Source organism: Neolamprologus brichardi, chromosome 16 (genome assembly GCF_056152115.1).
Source record: "Neolamprologus brichardi isolate AB-2024 chromosome 16, ASM5615211v1, whole genome shotgun sequence".
Taxonomy (NCBI): Eukaryota; Metazoa; Chordata; class Actinopteri; order Cichliformes; family Cichlidae; genus Neolamprologus; species Neolamprologus brichardi.
In genome coordinates this window covers 12,596,998-12,617,190 of record NC_142119.1, presented here as the reverse complement: position 1 = coordinate 12,617,190, position 20,193 = coordinate 12,596,998, and the positions used below count along the sequence as shown (strand labels likewise).

The 20,193-nt window shown below is 43.2% G+C and overlaps 1 protein-coding gene across 1 annotated transcript in view; it reads left to right on the top strand.

Annotated features, from left to right (window-relative positions):
* Window positions 1–20,193, top strand: part of vwa8 (von Willebrand factor A domain containing 8) — an 87,474-nt gene that overhangs the window by 28,651 nt on the left and 38,630 nt on the right. Inside the window, exons 15-25 of the mRNA XM_087830265.1 lie at window positions 3,316–3,499; window positions 3,788–3,865; window positions 4,183–4,298; window positions 4,532–4,632; window positions 7,093–7,199; window positions 8,523–8,594; window positions 9,419–9,495; window positions 15,556–15,631; window positions 17,361–17,496; window positions 17,980–18,099; window positions 18,263–18,468. Of these exons, the coding sequence (XP_087686391.1) occupies window positions 3,316–3,499; window positions 3,788–3,865; window positions 4,183–4,298; window positions 4,532–4,632; window positions 7,093–7,199; window positions 8,523–8,594; window positions 9,419–9,495; window positions 15,556–15,631; window positions 17,361–17,496; window positions 17,980–18,099; window positions 18,263–18,468 (1,273 nt within the window). The remainder of the gene's footprint in view (window positions 1–3,315; window positions 3,500–3,787; window positions 3,866–4,182; window positions 4,299–4,531; window positions 4,633–7,092; window positions 7,200–8,522; window positions 8,595–9,418; window positions 9,496–15,555; window positions 15,632–17,360; window positions 17,497–17,979; window positions 18,100–18,262; window positions 18,469–20,193) is intronic.

Below are 20,193 nucleotides of genomic sequence, written 5' to 3'. Positions count from 1 at the left end.
AGGTAGATAAGCAGAGCTTAGCTTCTCTCAGTTCAGTTAGTTCCTCCTGCTCTTACCAAATCACTTCCTTTCCAAAAACTGCTGCTGATCTATTGTGGTTCAATAGAGGGCAGTGAAAATTTCAGGCATTTATTTTTAATTGTTTTTTTTAATATTCTTGATCAAACTGACTTCAGACTGAGGCCTACGTTTTGGTTTTTTTGGCCATGGGAATAATATGAGAATTCTTTCTTTTTATATCAGTCACATAAAATTAATCTAAAATGTGCTTTAACAAAGCTGTTACATTGTCTAAATATGTAGAAGAGGTGAAAATATGACATTATAAAAGGAGATGTGTAAAAACTCCTCTTTAAACTAGAAAAAGTTGCATTTCCTGCGAAAATGCAGTGTGAATGCCGTGTAGTGGATTCTGAAAACAGCAGAAGAAGGAGAACTATGTGCTGAAAACACTGTGTAGGAGCTGAACTCTTTGCTGAAAACTGCTTTATGTGAAAGATTACACTGAAGAGTGTCAAGAAAGCAGGGTGAGTGTGAGGAGGGAAGATGTGGTAGGATTTGAACCTGCGCCACCTGGTCTCAAGGTGGTTGCTCATCTCATTAAGCCAATTTGGTTCTCAGGTGACTGAACAGGATAAAGAAACTGAAAATTCTGCAGAAATGAGCAGAAGAGGCTGAGATTTGTGCTAAAAAGAGATGAAGACACTGAAAATTCTGCTGAAAAGAGGTGAAGAAGCAGAAGTTTCTACTGAAAAGGGTTAAAGAAGCAGAACTTTGCACTGAAAAGAGGTGAATCAGCAGAATTTCTGCTGAAAAGAGGAAGAGAAGCTGAGGTTTCTTCTGAAAAAAGAATCTGTAATTTGTGCTGAAAAGGGGTGAAGAAGCTGAAATTTGTGTTGAAAAGAGTTTAAAAAGTTGAACTGTTAAATGAAAAAAGTGTTGCCATAAGCGAAATTTGAACCCGGGCCTCCCGCTCTGAGAACGGCTGCTCATCTCACAGAGCTAAAACATGGCTCAGCCCGGCAAGCTAAACTGGTGATCAAAAAAGCTTAATATTTTAAAAAGTATAAACGTTATGAGCACCTAAAGACATAGCAGGAATTAACAGAAGGAGCTGAACAGTCTAAAATTCGAATGGTGAAAATTGGATAAAAACTGAGGGACTAGTTAACCAGCAAAGGTCGGAGCAACTAGAACTAGAAAAATTTGCATTTCCTGCGAAAATGCTGTGTGGATGCCTTAACGCTGAAGATGGCTGCTGAAAAAAGCTGAAAAAGTTGAAAAGTTGCAAAAAGTTGCATGGTGGTGAAGAAACTGAAAATTCTTCTGAAAACAGGTGAAGAAGCAGAAATTTTTGCTGAAAAGTGGTGAAAAAAAAGTTTCCGTGAGCAGGATTCGAATCTGGCCCTCCTGGTCTCAAGGCGGCTACTCATCTCACTGAGCCAAACTTATTCTCACAAAGAAAAGGTGGAGAGACTGACAATTCTGCTGAAATGAGCAGGAGCTGCTGAGAATTGTGCTGATAAGAGGTGGAAATTCTGAAAATTCTGTTGAAAAGAAATGAATGAGCAGAATTTCCACAGAAAATATGGAAAGAAGAAGAACGTTGCGCTGAAAAGAGGTGAATGAGCAGAATTTCTGCTCAAAAGAGTTTTTTTTTCTGAAAACAGCTGAGATTTGTGCTGAAAAGATGTGAAAATTCTGAAAAGTTTTTTCAGTTTTTTCTGAAAACAGCAGAAAAAACTGAAAATTTTGCTGAAAAGGGGTGAAAAAGCTGAAATTTGTGTTGAAAAGAGTTAAATAAGTTGAATTGGTAACTGAAAGAAATGTTGCCATAAGCAGGATTTGAACCCGGGCCTCCCAGTCTGAGAACGGCTGCTCATCTCACTGAGCTAAAACACAGCTCCCCCCGGCAAGGAAAATCAGAGACGCCACTGATAATATGGCAGAAATGGGCAAAAAATATTGCCAAAAAAAATTCAATATCTCAAAAAGTATAGAAGTTATGAGCACCAAAAGTCAAGTCATTAGCAGAAAGAGCAGAATTTTTTAAAGTTTGAATGGAGAAAATCGGCTGAAAACTGAGGGAGTAGTTAATCGGCAAAAAACGTACAGAAGCAACTAGAGGAATAATAAAGAATAAAGAGAAACAGGAACTCAATAGTGTGGATGCCCTTTGAGGGTATCCACACAACTAGAAAAAGTTGCATTTCCTGCGAAAATGCAGTGTGAATGCCGTGTAGTGGAATCTGCTGAAATCAGCTGAAAAGCAGAATTATCTGCTGAAAAGAGGTGTAGAAGCAGAAGTGCTTGCTGAAGATGGCTGTATGGGAAAGGGTACACTGAAGAGTGTCAAGAAAGTAGAGTGCATGCAAGCGGGGAAGATGTATGGCAACCGTCACAGGTAGGATTTATGCAGACGATACTCAACTTTATATCTCAATGTCACTAGGTGATATTGAACCTATCCAAACTCTTAATAAATGCATTGAGCAAATTAATAATTGGATGTCTCATAATTTCCTTCAACTGAACAATAACAAAACTGAAGTACTTATCTTTGGACCCAAAAAAGATTGATTAAATATCAGTAATCAGCTCAAACTGTTCCAACTAGAAACTACCAATCAGGCCAGAAATTTAGGTGTAATAATGGTGATCACACTAATAATGTGGTCCCATTAAGCAAAATTGGCCCAAAAATTGAATAAAAAGGTTAATATCTCAAAAAGTATAAACGTTATTAGCACGAAAAGATATAGGTGGCAGAAGGAGCAGAACAGTATAAAGTTTAAATGGTGGAAATCGGTTGAAAACTGAGGGAGTAGTTAACCAGCAAAGGTCTGAGCAACTAGAATAAGGTAGAATAAAGTTTAAAGAGAAACAGGATCTCACGGCATTCACACAATTAAATGTTTCATACTCACTACATTATACAACCAAACAGAGGGAGTACAGCAGATAGTGGAGTGTGTTTTTATGCATAAAATATCTTCCCACACATTCATCCAGTGACTTGGATGATGGTTAGCGCCCACTTTGCCCACAGTAGTGTAAATATATCCTGCCGCAGCATGGGTGTCTCCGTGGTTTGATAGAAATGGACATTGCTGTCCTCTTGAATCAGATGATTTCATGGGCAGCTGTCAAAAGTCATGCTCTTAACCCTGAGCTCGATTGGCTAGGACACACACACGCAAACGGATACATCCGTGAGCAACACTGTGTGCACCTACGTTCCACATCGACTTGAACAGATGTTCAACTTGTGTGCCAGCGTGATCCACGTGTGTGTTTATTTTTGTGTCTTTTTAGATCCGTTTTCCCCATTCATCCATCGTTCAGAGTGCTGGCCCTAGCAGAACCCCCTATCGTGGGGAGTGCAGGCAGCAACAGCAGAGCTCAGCAGTGGTTGAGCCCCGAGGTGCTCACTATGTTCCTTTACCACAATGTCATGCCGCTGGCCAAAGAAGAGGAGATGGGCCTCATACAGGGACTGGTGAGACATACAAATACTGAGACCTACTAAAAATCTTGGATGGGTTTCAATCTCAGTGACCTTGACCTTGGTCAAAGGTCAGTGGTCAAGTTTTGTTAAAATTCTTTGAATTTGATAACTGGAAAACAAGGCGATGTAGGATTTTGAAATTGATCCCATACATGTGTCTCTAGGAGGCTGAGGGGTAGCACTGGTGTTTGCCAGTATTTTTCTAACTGGAAGACAGCACCTCTGTTTCCACTCTCATCATAAGTCCTTCTTGACTTCTTTTTCTTGTTTTGTTTTTAGGCTCCTAATGTACCGATGGAAGGAGCAGAGCAGCTACTGCACCTTGCACACAGTCTCCGCAAGACAAATGACCCCACAGTAAGTGTGTGTGCTTTACATATGGCAGCAGTTCCCAAATGGTGGGCGGGACATGAACATTATTACTGCATTATTACAACAGTATTTTGGGTTTACTTCACCAGACCTAGCATGTGACAAACTACAGATACAGGTACATGGTAGTGGAGTTTTGAGAAACCTCCCAAAATACAGGTGTTGTTCTCGTTCCAGGTGGTGTAAATGGATGTCAGAAGTGTACAGTCCAACAGTCACATGTCAGATTGCAGATATTTTTTTCGTGCAGATATAAAGGTAGAGGTGTTTGGAGGCTGCTCATGTATGGTGTCTGTTGCTAGGCACAGTCTCTGGCCTCGTCTCTCTCCACTAGACAGCTGCTAAGGATCTGTCGCCGTCTCTCTCGGCACCCTGAGGAGAGCATCACTCATGCAGTTAATAAGGCTTGTCTCTCCAGGTACACACTCTCTTTCTCTTTCTCTCTCTCGCTCACACCCACACACACACACACACAAGCTGTCCAGGGTAGACCCCACATCTCACTCTGTGATGGCTGGGTTAGGTTTCAGCAATATGGATAGACAGAAATTAATGTTAATATTTGATTTGTGTGTCATAAAAACAAGGCAACTGTGTGGGTTTTTATTTTGTGTGTGTGTGTGTGTGTGTGTGTGTATGTGTGTGTTTTAGATTCCTGCCCAGCCTGGCCCGTTCCTCTCTTCAAAAAAACCTCATGAACTGCTCCATACAGGATGCAACAGACCCCGCTGATCGCTCTCTTGATTATCCCTGTGAGTTCCAGTCACTTAGATCAATTAGATTTAAAATGGTATATTATGCGAAATTCTGTGTTTTAATGTGTTGTTGACATAACACAGGCTCATCCCTTTAGTTAGGTGCCTTTTTTGTTCTTGAATGATTCATAGAGGACCGTTAAGATTGTGACTCAAGACTTCTGCACAGCACTGTATACCAGCAGAAGCACAAATCAGTTCGCTTCATTTACATACAGCAATAAAGTCTTTATTATACCAATATTACGGAACATAGGTTAATAACTGAAGATTGAACTGTAACCCCCCTCCAAAGGAAACCTCAATCGCTTATTCTACAGAAATGGAACAATGCACGATAAATGACAAATAACTTGTAAAGCTGGTAGCCGGAAAGTTTTGTCTCTTAGCATTCATTCTGAACTTGTGATCTGTTTCCTTGTAAAGAATAAATGTCGACTTCTACTGTGTAGACATACTGGTAGCACAGGCACATGTATTATTTAAAAGATGGGAGGCAGGATTCAGCTGGCCTCAAAGAAAACAAACAGCTCAACCCAAAATAATCTCATCTTCTGACTCACAAGCACCTCTCAGCATTGTCAAAAATCAGGTCTGACTGACTCTCTCATGCATGCAATTATTCTGGTTACAGGTAAAATGGATGTTTTCCAAAGCACTAATAATTTGAACAGGGAATCACTTGAGTGTGTGATTAGTGTTCAGTGTGAGTTTAGAGTTGGTATGTGAGAGCTAGGAGCACCACTCATGTAAACCAGTGAGTGGGATTATTATGAATAAAAAGCTGGTGACAAAATGCTCAGTGACAAATCAGCTAATGATGCTATTGGTAGGTAAGATCAAAACATAAAATAAAAGGATGCTGTGGAACTCCATGGATTATTTTTCTTTGTATTACATGTCACAATCCAGGATATTTACTACTGGGTTACTAATATTGGTACATGATTCTTGATGCTCATTTGATGCCAAAACAAAATGATTCTTCCATGTTTTTAACCTCCTTTGTCAAAAAAGTCGTTTGAATCCACTAACTTGGTGGTGGCATGTACTTAAAATGTTGGCACAATGCTTTGTTAGCAGGAAATGTTGGGTTGGTTCCTTAGTAGCTTGCTAATGTCACTATGAGGTATGACATTCATTAGATTATGCTCAGTTAAGCATTTCTATATTAGCTATTGCAAATATTGTAACTGATGGGGCAAAGCTGATTTTAACCAGGCAAAGCCAGCTGTCTCATACAAAGTGCCAATGTGTATTTCAGGATAACATAAGAAGGATAATTCTGTGGATGTTGTTGAATGTTGAATTGAAACTCATCCACCTGGAATTCTTAATGAAACTGTAATTCCATGCTTTTAGCTGCTTCATGAAATTTGAGGTATTTTCTCCTTTGCTTTGAAATTAGCAACATTAGCATTGTTTGTGTATAGCCCTTTTGCCTTTCTTAAAGCATGGGCAGAGATATTGCAGTAGCAGCATTAGTTACCATCTTCTGCCTGCAGTTTCCCCTGTGCTTTTGGGTGTATTGCTCCTTCTTCAGCATTTAAGGACACTAGCATGCTGTCCCTGTCAGTTCTGAGAGAACTGCAGCTTCAATACACGTGCTGCCTGCAGTACAGGCAAGGTACCTAAACAATAACAAAAAAGCAATAGAAATGTAATGTTTCCGAATTTTTGCCAACTACACTGATACATCTTCTAGACATGAATGACAGTATCAGATTTCTGATATGCATTATTCATCCACATTATGTTATGAATTTTGATAGTTCTTCTTTTCCACTGGAAGAATATTTCCTGTTAGCTTTGATAGTCGTGCATCAGCACAATCTGACATCACACCAACTTTTTACTCAGTAGCAGCAGGTTAAAGTGTCCAATGTTATATTTTCACCAAAGACTGTACTTAAAAGATAGACCTAGCCACCATGGCGGCATAGGTTTCTGGAGCGTTAGACTTGGATTTTATTTTATTTTTGAGCCAGAAGTGAGAATATTTGTACAAGATGGTGAAGTCCTAAGGTATCCGCTAATAATAATAACATTTTACTCACCAAAGATAAAGCACAAACTTGGCTGTACCACACAGCGCGCCCGATTATTATTTAGACAATTCAATTAAACAGCTCCAGAAGGCACCAGTACTGCAAACACGCCCTCCCGGTGCACTCTCTCTTTTTTGATAACAGCATAATAAAACTGTAAATTCTCTTTTTGGTGTCCCACCCCAATATTTTTAGTGGCTCCCATATGGCCACCCCTATAATTAAAAAATTCTGGAGGCGCCCCTGTCTCACATGCGTTTCTGTCATGTCCAGAAAGGTTTGGGCATGGGCTGCATGTGAGAATGTGTATGGTCAAAGTCTGAGTTGGGGTAAAAGGAACCATTCCCAGCATTAGTCAGTCTAAATGAAGAAGCCCATGTTTATGGCCCACATTGCTGTATTTCTACAGGTATGGTAAAGGACGGTGTGTTGACCATTGGGAGTGTCTCCGCTCCCATCTACAATGCTGACCAGAAAATGAAGGTTCCTGATGTGCTCTTCTATGATAATCCCCAGGTAAGCATGCACTTCACAACCATCAGTATTTTATGTCTCATTCTAAAGCAAATGTGTAGCTGTGAGAGGGCTGGAAAAGACTTTTTTCAGTCTCAGCATATGACCCAGATTTGATCACATAAGTGCTAAGGCAGATTACAACCAGTAAAGCGTAATCTGAATTTCAATTGCTCTTTTTTTGTTTCCCCCTCAAACTGAGAAAGCTTAGCTCTGCAGATTCACCACCACCCAGTTCAGGCAATCATACACCAATGAAAACACAGCTCTGTCCCTTGTGTCCCTTGTTGTCATCGTTATCATACTTGCCTTTGTCAGATTAAAGTTTTCATTGTGTAAGGATTTTGCTTTTAGTTCCGGTATTAGCTGATATTTCCTCTGGCCATGCTCTTTCTCATCTGTGTTGGACCCTTATCAGATAGTTTTAGAGATGCTAATCTGGCCTGGCAGTAACATCAGCCCCAATACACTGTTAGCGACCTCTGATTGGTTGGTATTGGGTTTTTTTATGGTATAATAAAATTCTTCTCTGTCTGTGTCGTGGTGTGTACGCCAGGCATGATTACTGCTGAATGTTTGGTGTGATACACATTGAATTTTGGTGTTTAAATAGGATTTTAAAAAAATTTAAAAAAGCGTCCTCCTGATGGATTTTGTGTTGTTCAGTTTTTAAAATGTTCAGTTGCCAAAAATACAAAAGTCACATCGGCTTCAGGGTACATGCTGTGGGTGTGAAAATGGGCAGAACTCCAAATGCTTATCTTTCTTTTCAGATTCTTCACAGTCCTACTTTTGTTGCTCTGTGCTGATTGATGCTGAGTGGTAACAAATATCACAACTCAAGCAAGTTCCATAAATTTTGCCTTTGGTATCCTGTTCACAGATCGCTTTCCTCTGCAGATAAATCAATAGGTTTTTGTTTGCTTTAATGCTAGTGTCTTGTGCCTAATCCTTGCCTTATTGGTGACATTAATTGTAGTATATCCAAAGAACAACCAGCCATGGTAATGATACTGTGACATCCTCTGGCAACACTGATGATTTATCTCCTTCTTCATGTCCCCATTTTGCGCTTTTTCCTCTGCCTGCCCGTGTTTTGGTCCGAAATAAAAAAGGTGGAAGAGGTTGAGAAAGGATGGAAGCAATGAGGATGACCTACTTTATGAATGACCTGTTTTCTGAGCAAACTTTGTTGTTTTTAATACATTTTAAGCTGATTTATTCTCAACTGTAAGCAGTATTGCTCTTTGCAACATCCATCTGGGTTAAATTACAATCTGAGCTACTTGTTCAGCTGAATATGTGTTTGCTTAAATATCTCTGCAGCACATGATGGTGATGGAGGACATGCTGAAAGACTTTCTGTTAGGAGAGCACCTCCTCTTAGTGGGAAACCAGGTGAGTGATGTTTGAAAGCGTATTAATTTCACCATATTGTAATTTCCTCTGCCCACAGAAAAGAACCCTGGGCAACCTTTGGTCCATTTATGGTCAGGATTACAAACCCACTTTTTGTCATGTAAAATAAACAGAGGTCAGATCTGTGTTTGCAGACCATGGTTTTGTCTCATTTCTGCAGTAGTGGATTTTAGTGAAGTAGGCCACCCATGTCAGCTCTGTTCGAGCATGGAGGGAAGAGTTACGAAATAGACTCCCTGCGTCCTCATGTCACCCTCCAACCCTGCGCAGTCACAGTTCACATAAGGCATAAGTAGCATAAGGACACATGTAGCAACTCCTTGGGGGACACTCTGTGCCCCCAGCGTTGTCCAACTGGGCAGGGTTAAAGGGAGGATAGATGAGGATGGATGACTGGACATGGTGTGCTGTGAGCCCAGAGGAGTGTTTCTGTGTGTGTGCAGTTTTGTGTTTGTGTTTATTTGTGCGCTTGGATATGAGAGGGACTGAGTGGCAGAAGGCATTTGCAAATCTGAGTGTGTGACCATGCATGGTCCACGCTGAGGCATTACGAGCTGTCAGAGCGACTTACTGGACGTTTGACAGACTGACCGAGAGATCCGACAGGCTCTGTGGGATGCCGGTGGGAGTCCCGAAGAACAGCCCCTGTCACAGCAAAGCACCATCAAAATTAGAGGGATGCACTTGGCTCTTCCTCTCAGTCCTGCCTCTTTGGAAGTTGAAATGGATGCTTCTTTCTATCTTTGTGGTCTAACTACAAACACAGTCCACATATAAAGACTGATGATGATGTCCCTCCACAGGGTGTTGGCAAAAATAAAATTGTGGACCGGTTCCTGCACCTTCTCAACAGGCCCAGAGAATATCTACAGCTCCACAGGTAAGGAGAATCACCATAGCATCATTTTTCTGTTGCTGTCCTAGCCTTTTTGAAACCAAACTTCATGAGCCAACTAAGAAGTCTCACTGAGAAATAAAGGTACTCTGCACCCCCAGTCACAGCGTAGTTCCTCCACTAAGCATACCCTACAGTGTTTTTCTTTTTGACTCTAATTGAAATCATGATTTACTAATGATTTATGTTGCCAGTGATAAGATCTAAAACCAGTTAATGAGACCATAAACTCATCAGATTTCAGCACAAGTAGCCTTATTTTTGGAAGCAGAGAAGTCATTCTGGAGACTTTTAGTTCCAGAAGCTAAGTTTAAGTTTTATAAGGTTCATGTTTAGAGTAGTGGTTCCCAACCAACAACTTTCTGCTTCAGAGGGCACTGTTGCCAAAAGCTTGTTCGTAGGGTGACGTTGGATTGTTGGATTTTCTCTGTTATTGTAGGTTACATGAAAATTGTAAACACATATGCAATGGCAAAGAAATGAGTTGAAATGGCCAGCCAACACAGTGGCAGTCTGCAGTTTAAAATTAGTACATTATATAGCTCCAAGTTGCGCCAATTTCCTCAAAGTGCTTTATAGTGTAATGGTAAAGGTTCTACGATAATTGAGAGAAAACTCCAACAATCAGATGACCCATCCAATGAGCAAGCACTTGGGGACAGGGGGGGAGGAAAAGCTCCCTTTTTAACAGGAAGAAACCACCAACAGAACCAGGCTCAGGGAGGGGCAGTGATCTGCCTGGCTGGTTGTGGGTGAAGGAAGACAGACAAACATGAGAGGTGTGAATGAAGAGCTTCTTTATTACAACACAGTTGTTGGAATAAATCAGATGGACAAAGAAGACTTCCCTGTTCAGTGTATCTGATGCCGCTTTTAATTTGATGTTTTAATGTTTTTTAAAGATATGTCACTAAACTTTTCTGTTCCACCAAAAGCTGTAAGGAAAAAGCCAGTATTTTTCTTACTACCTTGGCAGCCTTGACCTTCTCATATCCATCCATCCATCTTCATCCGCTTTATCCGGGGCCGGGTCGCGGGGGCAGCAGCCTAAGCAAAGAGGCCCAGACCTCCCTCTCCCCAGCCACCTCCTCCAGCTCATCCGGGGGAACACCAAGGCGTTCCCAGGCCAGCCGAGAGATATAATCTCTCCAGCGTGTCCTGGGTCTGCCCCAGGGCCTCCTCCCGGTGGGACATGCCTGGAACACCTCACCCAGGAGGCGCCCAGGGGGCATCCTTACCAGATGCCCAAACCACCTCAACTGGCTCCTTTCGATGTGGAGCAGCAGCGGCTCTACTCTGAGCCCCTCCCGGATGGCCGAACTTCTCACCCTATCTCTAAGGGAGATGCCAGCCACCCTTCGGAGGAAGCTCATTTCCGCCGCTTGTATCCGCGATCTCGTCCTTTCGGTCACTACCCACAGCTCGTGGCCATAGGTGAGGGTAGGGACGTAGATCGACCGGTAAATTGAGAGCTTCGCTTTTACACTCAGCTCCCTCTTCACCACGACGGACCGGTGCAGCGTCTGCATTACTGCAGCTGCAGCCCCAATCCGTCTGTCAATCTCCGGCTCCCTTCTCCCATCACTCGCGAACAAGACCCCGAGATACTTGAACTCCTCCACTTGGGGCAGGACCTCATCCCCGACCCGGAGTGGGCACTCCACCCTTTTCCGGCTGAGAACCATGGCCTCAGATTTGGAGGTGCTGATCCTCATTCCCGCTGCTTCACACTCGGCTGCGAACCGCTCCAGTGCGAGCTGGAGGCCCTCACCCGATGAAGCCAACAGAACCACATCATCCGCAAAAATCAGAGATGAGATCCTGAGGCCACCAAAGCGAAAGCCCTCCGCCACTTGGCTGCGCCTAGAAATCCTGTCCATAAAAATTATGAACAGAACCGGTGACAAAGGGCAGCCCTGGCGGAGCCCATCACCCACCGGGAACGAGTCCGACTTATTGCCGGCAATGCGAACCAAGCTCTTGCAACGGTTGTATAGGGATCGAATGGCCCGTAGCAATGGGCCAGTCACCCCATACTCCCGCAACACCTCCCACAGGACACCCCGAGGGACACGGTCGAATGCCTTCTCCAAGTCCACAAAACACATGTAGACTGGTTGGGCAAACTCCCATGCACCCTCAAGTATCCTCGAGAGGATGAAGAGTTGGTCCAGTGTTCCGCGACCAGGACGAAAACCGCATTGTTCCTCCTGCATCAGAGGTTCGACTAGCGGACGAACTCTCCTTTCCAGCACCCTGGCATAGACTTTCCCGGGGAGGCTGAGGAGTGTGATCCCCCTGTAGTTGGAACACACCCTCCGGTCCCCCTTCTTAAAGATGGGGACCACCACCCCGGTCTGCCAATCCACGGGTACTGCCCCTGATCTCCACGCAACATTGCAGAGGCGTGTCAACCAGGACAGCCCTACAACGTCCAGAGCCTTCAGGAACTCGGGGCGGACCTCATCAACACCAGGGGCTCTGCCACCAAGGAGTTGTTTAACTGCCTCAGTGACCTCGCCCCCAGAAATTGGCGGGTCAGTCCCCTCATCCCCAGACTCTGCTTCCTCCTTGGAAGACGCGTCAGTGGGATTAAGGAGGTCCTCGAAGTATTCCTTCCACCGCCTGACAATTTTCTCAGTCGACGTCAGCAGCGCTCCGCCAGCACTATACACAGTGCAGGTAGAGCACCGCTTTCCCCTCCTGAGACGCCTGACGGTTTGCCAGAACCTCTTCGAGGCAGTCCGAAAGTCTTTTTCCATGGCCTCTCCGAACTCCTCCCACACCCGAGTTTTTGCTTCAGCCACTGCCCGAGCCGCATTCCGCTTGGCCTGTCGATACCTGTCGGCTGCCTCCGGAGTCCCACAGGCTAACCAAGCCCGATAGGACTCCTTCTTCAGCCTGGTGGCTCCCTTCACCTCTGGTGTCCACCATTTGGTTCGGGGATTACCACCACGACAGGCACCAACCACCTTGCAGCCGCAGCTCAATGCAGCAGCTTCGGCAATGGAGGCGCTGAACATGGTCCATTCGGACTCAATGTCCCCCGCCTCCCTCGGAATGCTGTTGAAGCTCTGCCGGAGGTGTGCGTTGAAGATCTCGCGGACTGGGGCCTCTGCTAGTCGTTCCCAGCACACCCTCACTACGCGTTTAGGTGCACCAGGTCTGTCCAGCGTCCTCCCCCGCCACCTGATCCAACTCACCACCAGGTGGTGATCAGTTGACAGCTCAGCCCCTCTCTTTACCCGAGTGTCCAGAACATATGGTCGCAGGTCTGGTGATACGATTACAAAATCGATCATCGACCTACGGCCTAGAGCGTCCTGGTGCCACGTGCACTTATGGACACTCTTATGTTCGAACAAGGTGTTCGTTATGGCCAAACTGTGATTAGCACAGAAGTCCAATAACAAAGCACCGCTCGGGTTCAGATCAGGGAGGCCGTTCCTCCCAATCACGCCCCTCCAGGTCTCGCTGTCGTTACCCACGTGAGCATTGAAGTCTCCCAGCAGGACAACAGAGTCTCCAGGTGGAGCACCTTCCAGCACCCCCCCCAGGGACTCTAAGAAGGCTGGGTACTCCGAACTGCCACTCGGCGCATAAGCGCAGATGACAGTCAGGACCCGTTCCCCGACCCTAAGGCGCAGGGAACAAACCCTCTCGTCCACCGGGAAAAACCCCAACGTACCGGCAGCAAGCCGAGGGGATATTAGAATACCCACCCCAGCCCACCGCCTCTCACCAGGGGCAACTCCAGACTGAGACAGAGTCCAGCCCCTCTCCAGGAGACTGGTTCCAGAGCCCAAGCCGTGCGTAGAGGTGAGCCCGACTATATCTAGCCGGTACCTCTCAACCTCACGCACTAACTCAGGCTCCTTCCCCACCAGAGAGGTGACATTCCATGTCCCTATTGCCAGTCTTGGCAGCCGGGGGTCAGTCCGCCAGGGCCTCCGCTCCTGGCCGCCACCCGGCACACAATGCACCCGACCCCTATGGCGCCTCCTGCGGGTGGTGGGCCTGCGGGAGGATGGGCCCATGTCTCCTCTTCGGGCTGTGCCCGGCCGGGCCCCATGGACTAAGGCCCGGCCACCAGACGCTCGCCCTCGGGCACCCTCCCCGGGCCTGGCTCCAGGGCGGGGCCCCGGTAACCCTATCCCGGGCAGGGTAAACTGTTCCCTCTGTGTTTTTTTCATAGGGGTCTTCTGAATCGCTCTTTGTCTGGTCCCTCACCCAGGACCAATTTGCCATGGGAGACCCTACCAGGGGGCAAAGGCCCCCAGACAACATAGCCCCTGGGATCCCTGGGACACACAAACCCCTCCACCACGATAAGGTTGCGATTCACGGAGGAGCCTTCTCATATAAGAGCATTAAAATCAATTTTTTTCCTCAGTAAATTAGGCCTTTCTTTCCCAGAACGAAGACTTTACAAACTAAAGAAAAGCTTTTTCAGTCTTTGCTAATTCGGGTCCACTGGTTCTATAAATACTCACATGGTGACACCATAAGAATTTTAGGTCAGGTTCTTGCATTAATAGATTGATGGGTTGCTGTTGACTGTAGCTCAGATCATGGAGCCAAGAGATGGGCCTCATTTTGATCTCGGCACTTGTAAGCCGAGCAATTTACTGGAATTTTGACGCCGGTCAATTCTAGATCAATAACATATTCAATATCATTCTTAAGGCCAGATTTTTCTACTGCCTGTGTGTGTGTAGTTGTTTAAAGTCATGTGAAAGTCAAAGTGGAGCTGAGCATGGTTGTGGCCTGGTTTGCTACTGTAGCAGCAGCTAATATTAGACCAGGGCAGAGGCAGAAATATCTGCCTGTGGCTATTGGGAGCCTGTGTGACTGAAGGCCTACAGAGATGTGGCTCAGAAAAAGCAAGACACATGCAGCCGGCCAGAAAGGAAACTAGGACAGCTCCTGGGTCAGATATTGTGAGATATCGAAGAGCAAGCGAGAGGAGATGTTCAGAGGAAGAGAAAAATGTTGGCGACCCCAGGGAGTTATAGTTGTCGGGGAAATGTTCAGTGTTATGATTGTGTGGCTGGCCTTTGGAAAACAAATACAGTGTCACTGACACCTTTTTTTAGCTGCACTGCATCTACTCTTATCAAATGATAGTAACAAATGTTCAAGTAAAAAAGCACTATGAGAAACATGTGCAAGATCTGATCACCAGAGTTACCCTTTCAGTTCAACAAGACTAAGTTTAGCCATTTCAGTTAGGAGTTACTTTGAACTTGTGTAGAAGAATTAGTAACCAGAACCTGTTTTGCCCTTTTTGTTCTTAATACAAAGCATTTCTGAGTGTCACTTAAGCTTATGGGGCAAGCAGGTGAGCACATGCAACCAGGCTGAAACGAGGCACCATGGGTTCATATGCGGCCCGAGTCCCCTTGCTTTCCTCTCCACTCTCCATTCCACTATCTAATGAAGGAAAAGTGCCCAAAAAACTCCTTAAGAAATAGAAACCATTTCTAAGGGTGCACTTTTTTTCTAGCACTATATAATTAAAAGAAAAAGTACAATTTGTTTTTCTAATAAAGATGTGCTGTGCTTCTCCCTTGCCGTGCATGTACGTGTAGCTAAAGTCCTTCTAATGCCAGTCTTGCTACTCAGCAGCCATCTTTGAAACATGCCTGGGCAGTTCTCTTGAAATGCTAAATGAATGAGAGAGGGTAAACATTCATTTGGATGCTAACAAGGTTATAAACCACGGATTAGAGAGTCCAAAGTCAAGGCAGATTGTCGACTGGTGTGCATTGTGGCTTGTTGCACCAAAGCACTGAACAGGTGTAGAAGTAATTCACATTACAGCAAGGCTTAAAAAGGTTTTTTTAAAGTACCTTTACCCACATTTTTACTACCATAATTAGTGTTGTGCTTACGGGTTAGAGCAACAACATGACAGCAGATATGTTTCCCATTACCTAGCCGTCTTTACTGTCCACATGGATTTCTGCTCGGAATTCTTTGAGCCTGTTTCCTCTTATGTAACGGCTCTGTTATAACCATCTTCTTTTTTCTTTGCCTCTGCAGGGATACAACAGTCCAGACTCTGACCTTACAGCCCTCGGTGCGAGATGGCATCATTACATATGAGGATTCCCCTCTGGTCAGTTAGAGTTTTTTTCCCCTCATGTTCACAGATGTCTCAGATGTATATTGTGGTAGACATGATCATCACCACAAATCAAGTTGTGTTGGAATCGTTTTATTCTGTATGATTTTATTTGTTTTTGCCACATAGAAAGCATGTTCTTATTTACCTGAGAGTTCTGGATGGTTTGTAAGGTACAAGTACATTTGAAATGTAACTCAGTCAGTTTAAATCTTAGTGTGAACTATTCGAAGTGTTGTAAAAGCCATCTTTTGTGATGAAGAAAGCCTGTGCAGAGATTTGAGAATTGGACTAATGTGCTCAACTGTTTTTGTGTAATTACAGGAATCTAAATGAGCTGTAGCTGTCTGATGGAGTTTTACTAAGACCCATAAAGACACTGTTACAATAGTCCACTAAAAAGAAATCTGTGCACAGATTTATTTATTTTTGTATCAGTTTTAGACAGACATCCTGCGGATTGTGAATGTGTAGGCCAGTTTGATATATGTATTCACCACATGAACTCTTTCTATCTGGGACAGCATCTTCATCATCAGCTTTTTCACAACTCTAACAACAGACATCCATACATTTTTGCTATAGTTTTAAGATTAAGGTTAATAGGCTGATTTTTAAAAATTGTCTTTATATGACTATCGATATTTAGGTCAGTCAATAATTATTTCAGGATTTCTTGCCTGGTTTGAGAATTTAAGCAACATTCGTCTAGATAGGTTAGAGACTTTAATTCTTTTTTCTTTAGAGGTGAAAAAAAATATACCTCAGTCTTTTCTTTCAATTTCAGTAAGTTTGGGCACATCCACTCATTAATTTCAGTACTAGAGTTTTTGAGTAAGTGTAGGGCTCAGTAGTCCTGAGGTGACACTGAGGTGTGCGGTGTGAATAAGAATGAAATGTAATATGAATGTAACATCTGAGATAGAGAAAGGGTGTATATGTAAGTATGAAAGGTCCAAGGATGGAGCCTTGAGGACTCCGCATCAAAATCTATTTATATGTGTGTATATACATGTAAATATATAATATTATGTATAACAGTATGTGAATGCTCAGGGACTGTCATTGGATTCCACTTATGATTACCAGTGATTTGTCTTATTTTCTGGACTTTTTAGTGAAAGATACAAAATCATCAATAGTGTATTGCATTTCTGGGTGCAGTGGTGTAATGGCACAGAGCTTTTTTTTTTTTTTATCTCAGAGAAAGATATCCATCTTGGCCATTTTAGATCAAGATTTTAAAAAAGGATTATTTTGCTTGACAATGGCAGCCCTCTTAATGGTTTACTCCGTGAAATACATGAAAATAAAGATACATAATAGTAGCTTTGTTGTTCTAATCGCCAGCAGAGAAGAAACTGTGGTATTTGTGTCTCCCATATGCCTAAGAACTTTCTCAGCTTATGTGTCGAATAAGCAGCTTTCATAGGAGCATATCTGATGACTTCTCAGAACACAGTGTCCAGAGCTTTTAGTACATTGTGATGCACACCTACACAATCCCAAAATTAGGACTACTTAGTCAAAATAAGTGAAAAAACCTGTGAGGGTGGATAGTGAATGTGTAGGCCAGTTTGATATATGTATTCACCACATGAACTCTTTCTATCTGGGACAGCATCTTCATCATCAGCTTTTTCCCCAACTGTAACAGCAGTTGTGCTTTTTTGTTAGTCAAATGGCATGTGTGTGTATGTTTGTGTGTGTTGTCTGTGTTCAGGTAAAGGCAGTGAAGTTTGGCCATGTGTTAGTGATAGATGAGGCCGACAAAGCTCCTACAAACGTCACCTGCATTCTCAAAACCCTGGTGGAGAGCGGAGAGATGATCCTGGCTGATGGACGCAGAATCATCTCAGGTGCAGTCATACGCACATTCATGCATGCACACACCTTGACAGCAGACATGTCCCAGATACAGAACGAGAACTGTTTTTATGACGAATTAAGGACTGCATGTACTGCAAGGCAAACACGAGTGGAACATCAGATGCAGGCCACTGAAGGAAGCTTAGGATAAAAGCCTTTATGGACAGGTACCAGCAGATTTTGGATCACGCTGCTCTGTAAACATTTAGTTTTTCCACATATTCCCTTGTAATCACATGGGCTGCTGACAGCTACTCCATTCCTGAGAGGCTCATCCTCCTAGTGGAATGTAAACACAATCTTGAGACTTCATAAACACGACCTTCAAGCTGTCAGCGTAGTAGAGGTGTGTGTGAAAATCTGTGACACAAATTAAAACACTGAGAGTAAAAAAGGAGATTCATACAGAAACAGACTGAGATGAAACTGTGCTTGTTTTGGTCATGTGTAGACAACAACTGTCTGTTCCACAGGTCCACGTGAAGCCAAGGGGAGGCCTGACATCATAATTATGCACCCAGACTTCAGGATGATCGTCCTCGCTAACAGACCTGGTTTTCCTTTTCTGGGCAATGACTTCTTTGGAGCTCTAGGTACCCAAAAACACACGCACAACTGAAACTGAGGCTTTTCCTACTACATTAATACCCCAACACATTAAAAATAGATAAACACTTAACTTTTTTTTTTGCCCTGGATATCAAATATTGTATATGGAGAGAAACACATTAAATTCTGTCTTGTATTTTGTACCAGGCGATATTTTTAGCTGCCATGCTGTGGACAACCCGAAGCCCAAAGCGGAGCTGGCTATGCTAAAACAGTATGGCCCCGATGTTCCTGATGCTACGTTGCAAAAGCTCGTGGCAGCCTTTGGAGAGCTCAGGTCCTTGGCCGACCAGGGTACCATCAACTACCCCTATTCTACTAGAGAGGTGGTCAACATTGTCAAACATCTCCAGGTAGGAATACACACTGAAATACGGTACATACTGACTACCTTTTATTAATAATTCATAACATTTATGCGACCTGAATCCTGAACCTACTAGTGCTTTAATAATGTAAGAGAGTCTCCTCAAAATATAGCTGTCTCCGAGAGGAGAGAGGGTGTCTGTGCTTTGGTCCACTTTCAGAAGCTTACAGCTTAAACATACAGCCAACTGTCAGTTAAAGGGATCAACCGTATCTCCATGTTTTTATCCTCTAGTAAAGTGGCGTTACTTGACTGAGAGTTCAAAAAAATCTAATCTATGTTTTAGCTCTGTTCCTTTTAGCCAGGTTTCTTCTGATTGGCTATCAATGATAAAAAAAAGAGGTTTGAGTAACAGGTGGGTGGGGCTTCCGCACCCCCAGCCAGACCTCTATGCCTGAGAGGACCATATTAAATATGCCCCCTCTCTACTAGGATGTCACAATACAGGAAATGTAGTAGTCTGTACCTTTACCAATATAATTAAGATATTGCATGTACTTAAACCTGAACTTTGTTTTGAAGAAAAAAACATCTAAACAAGAAGGATAATATTTTGGATGTTCTTACTATATGTAACTACATATGTTACTAACTCAGTTAGTAACATATAGTAACTATTTGTTACTAACTGAAATTTTGTCAACTTGAATTCTTTGAACAGATGGTTTTAGGTCTGTCACTATACTGCAAGTATTTCCTACCTGGGTCTGAGAAGCATGATAGGATTGTTTGCATATTGCCCTTGGTCATCTGCTTCCATACCAAACTCTTATCTTTCTTATAACCACGTCAGAGCAGAGCTGTGACAACAGCTGGACTAGTCACCATCTTCCATTGCAGTTATTGCTATTCCTTGCACAGTTTTTCTTGAACTTGTGGGCGTCCTTCTTTCGTTCATCAGCATTACTAGAACATTGACAAGACTATGTAGTACTAAAACTCATGTGGATTACTTGTATATAACTTTTTTTTTTTGTTAAATTTAGAATTTCCCAGAAACAAAGAAAATGCATTTTTTAAATAAAGAACGTAATATAACACAACCTATAAGAACACAAATAAACATCATCTAGTTAATATATATATACACTTGTACATAGCTTAAACACATTACTTCAAACCTTGACTATGTTTTTATAAGAGCATGCACCACTGGAGCGTTATATACAACCTTGGATCCAAAATGGTTTGTATACTGTGTAAAATGAAATAAAAAAAAGAAATCATAATTTTATTTAGAAAATATATCAATTTTTTTAAATTAAGACCTTTTACTATTTAATGAAAACAAATGAGGGCATTTTGAATTTGATAACAGCAACACGTCTTTTAAAAGTTATGATTAGGGCAATGCTGGAAAGGTAAGTGGTGCTATTGTAGAAACAGACGGCTGGCGGAACATTGTGCAGCTAATTGGGTTCATTGGTCAGTAACATTTTAGGGTGTAAAAAGAGCGTCTTAGAGAGGCAGAGATTCTCAGAAGTGAAGATGGGTACAGTGGGTACCAGTGTGCAAAAAGCTAATATCTCATCATCCTTAGTACATAATGTCATCAGAAGAGTCAGAGAAACTGGGGAAATCTCTTTGCCCGAGGGACAAGGCTGAAAATCAATAATAAATGAACATGATCTCCAGGCCCTCAGGCAGCACTGCAGTGAAAACAGATGTGATTCTTGGGGTTCAGTAACACAGTTCACTGTGCCATCCACAA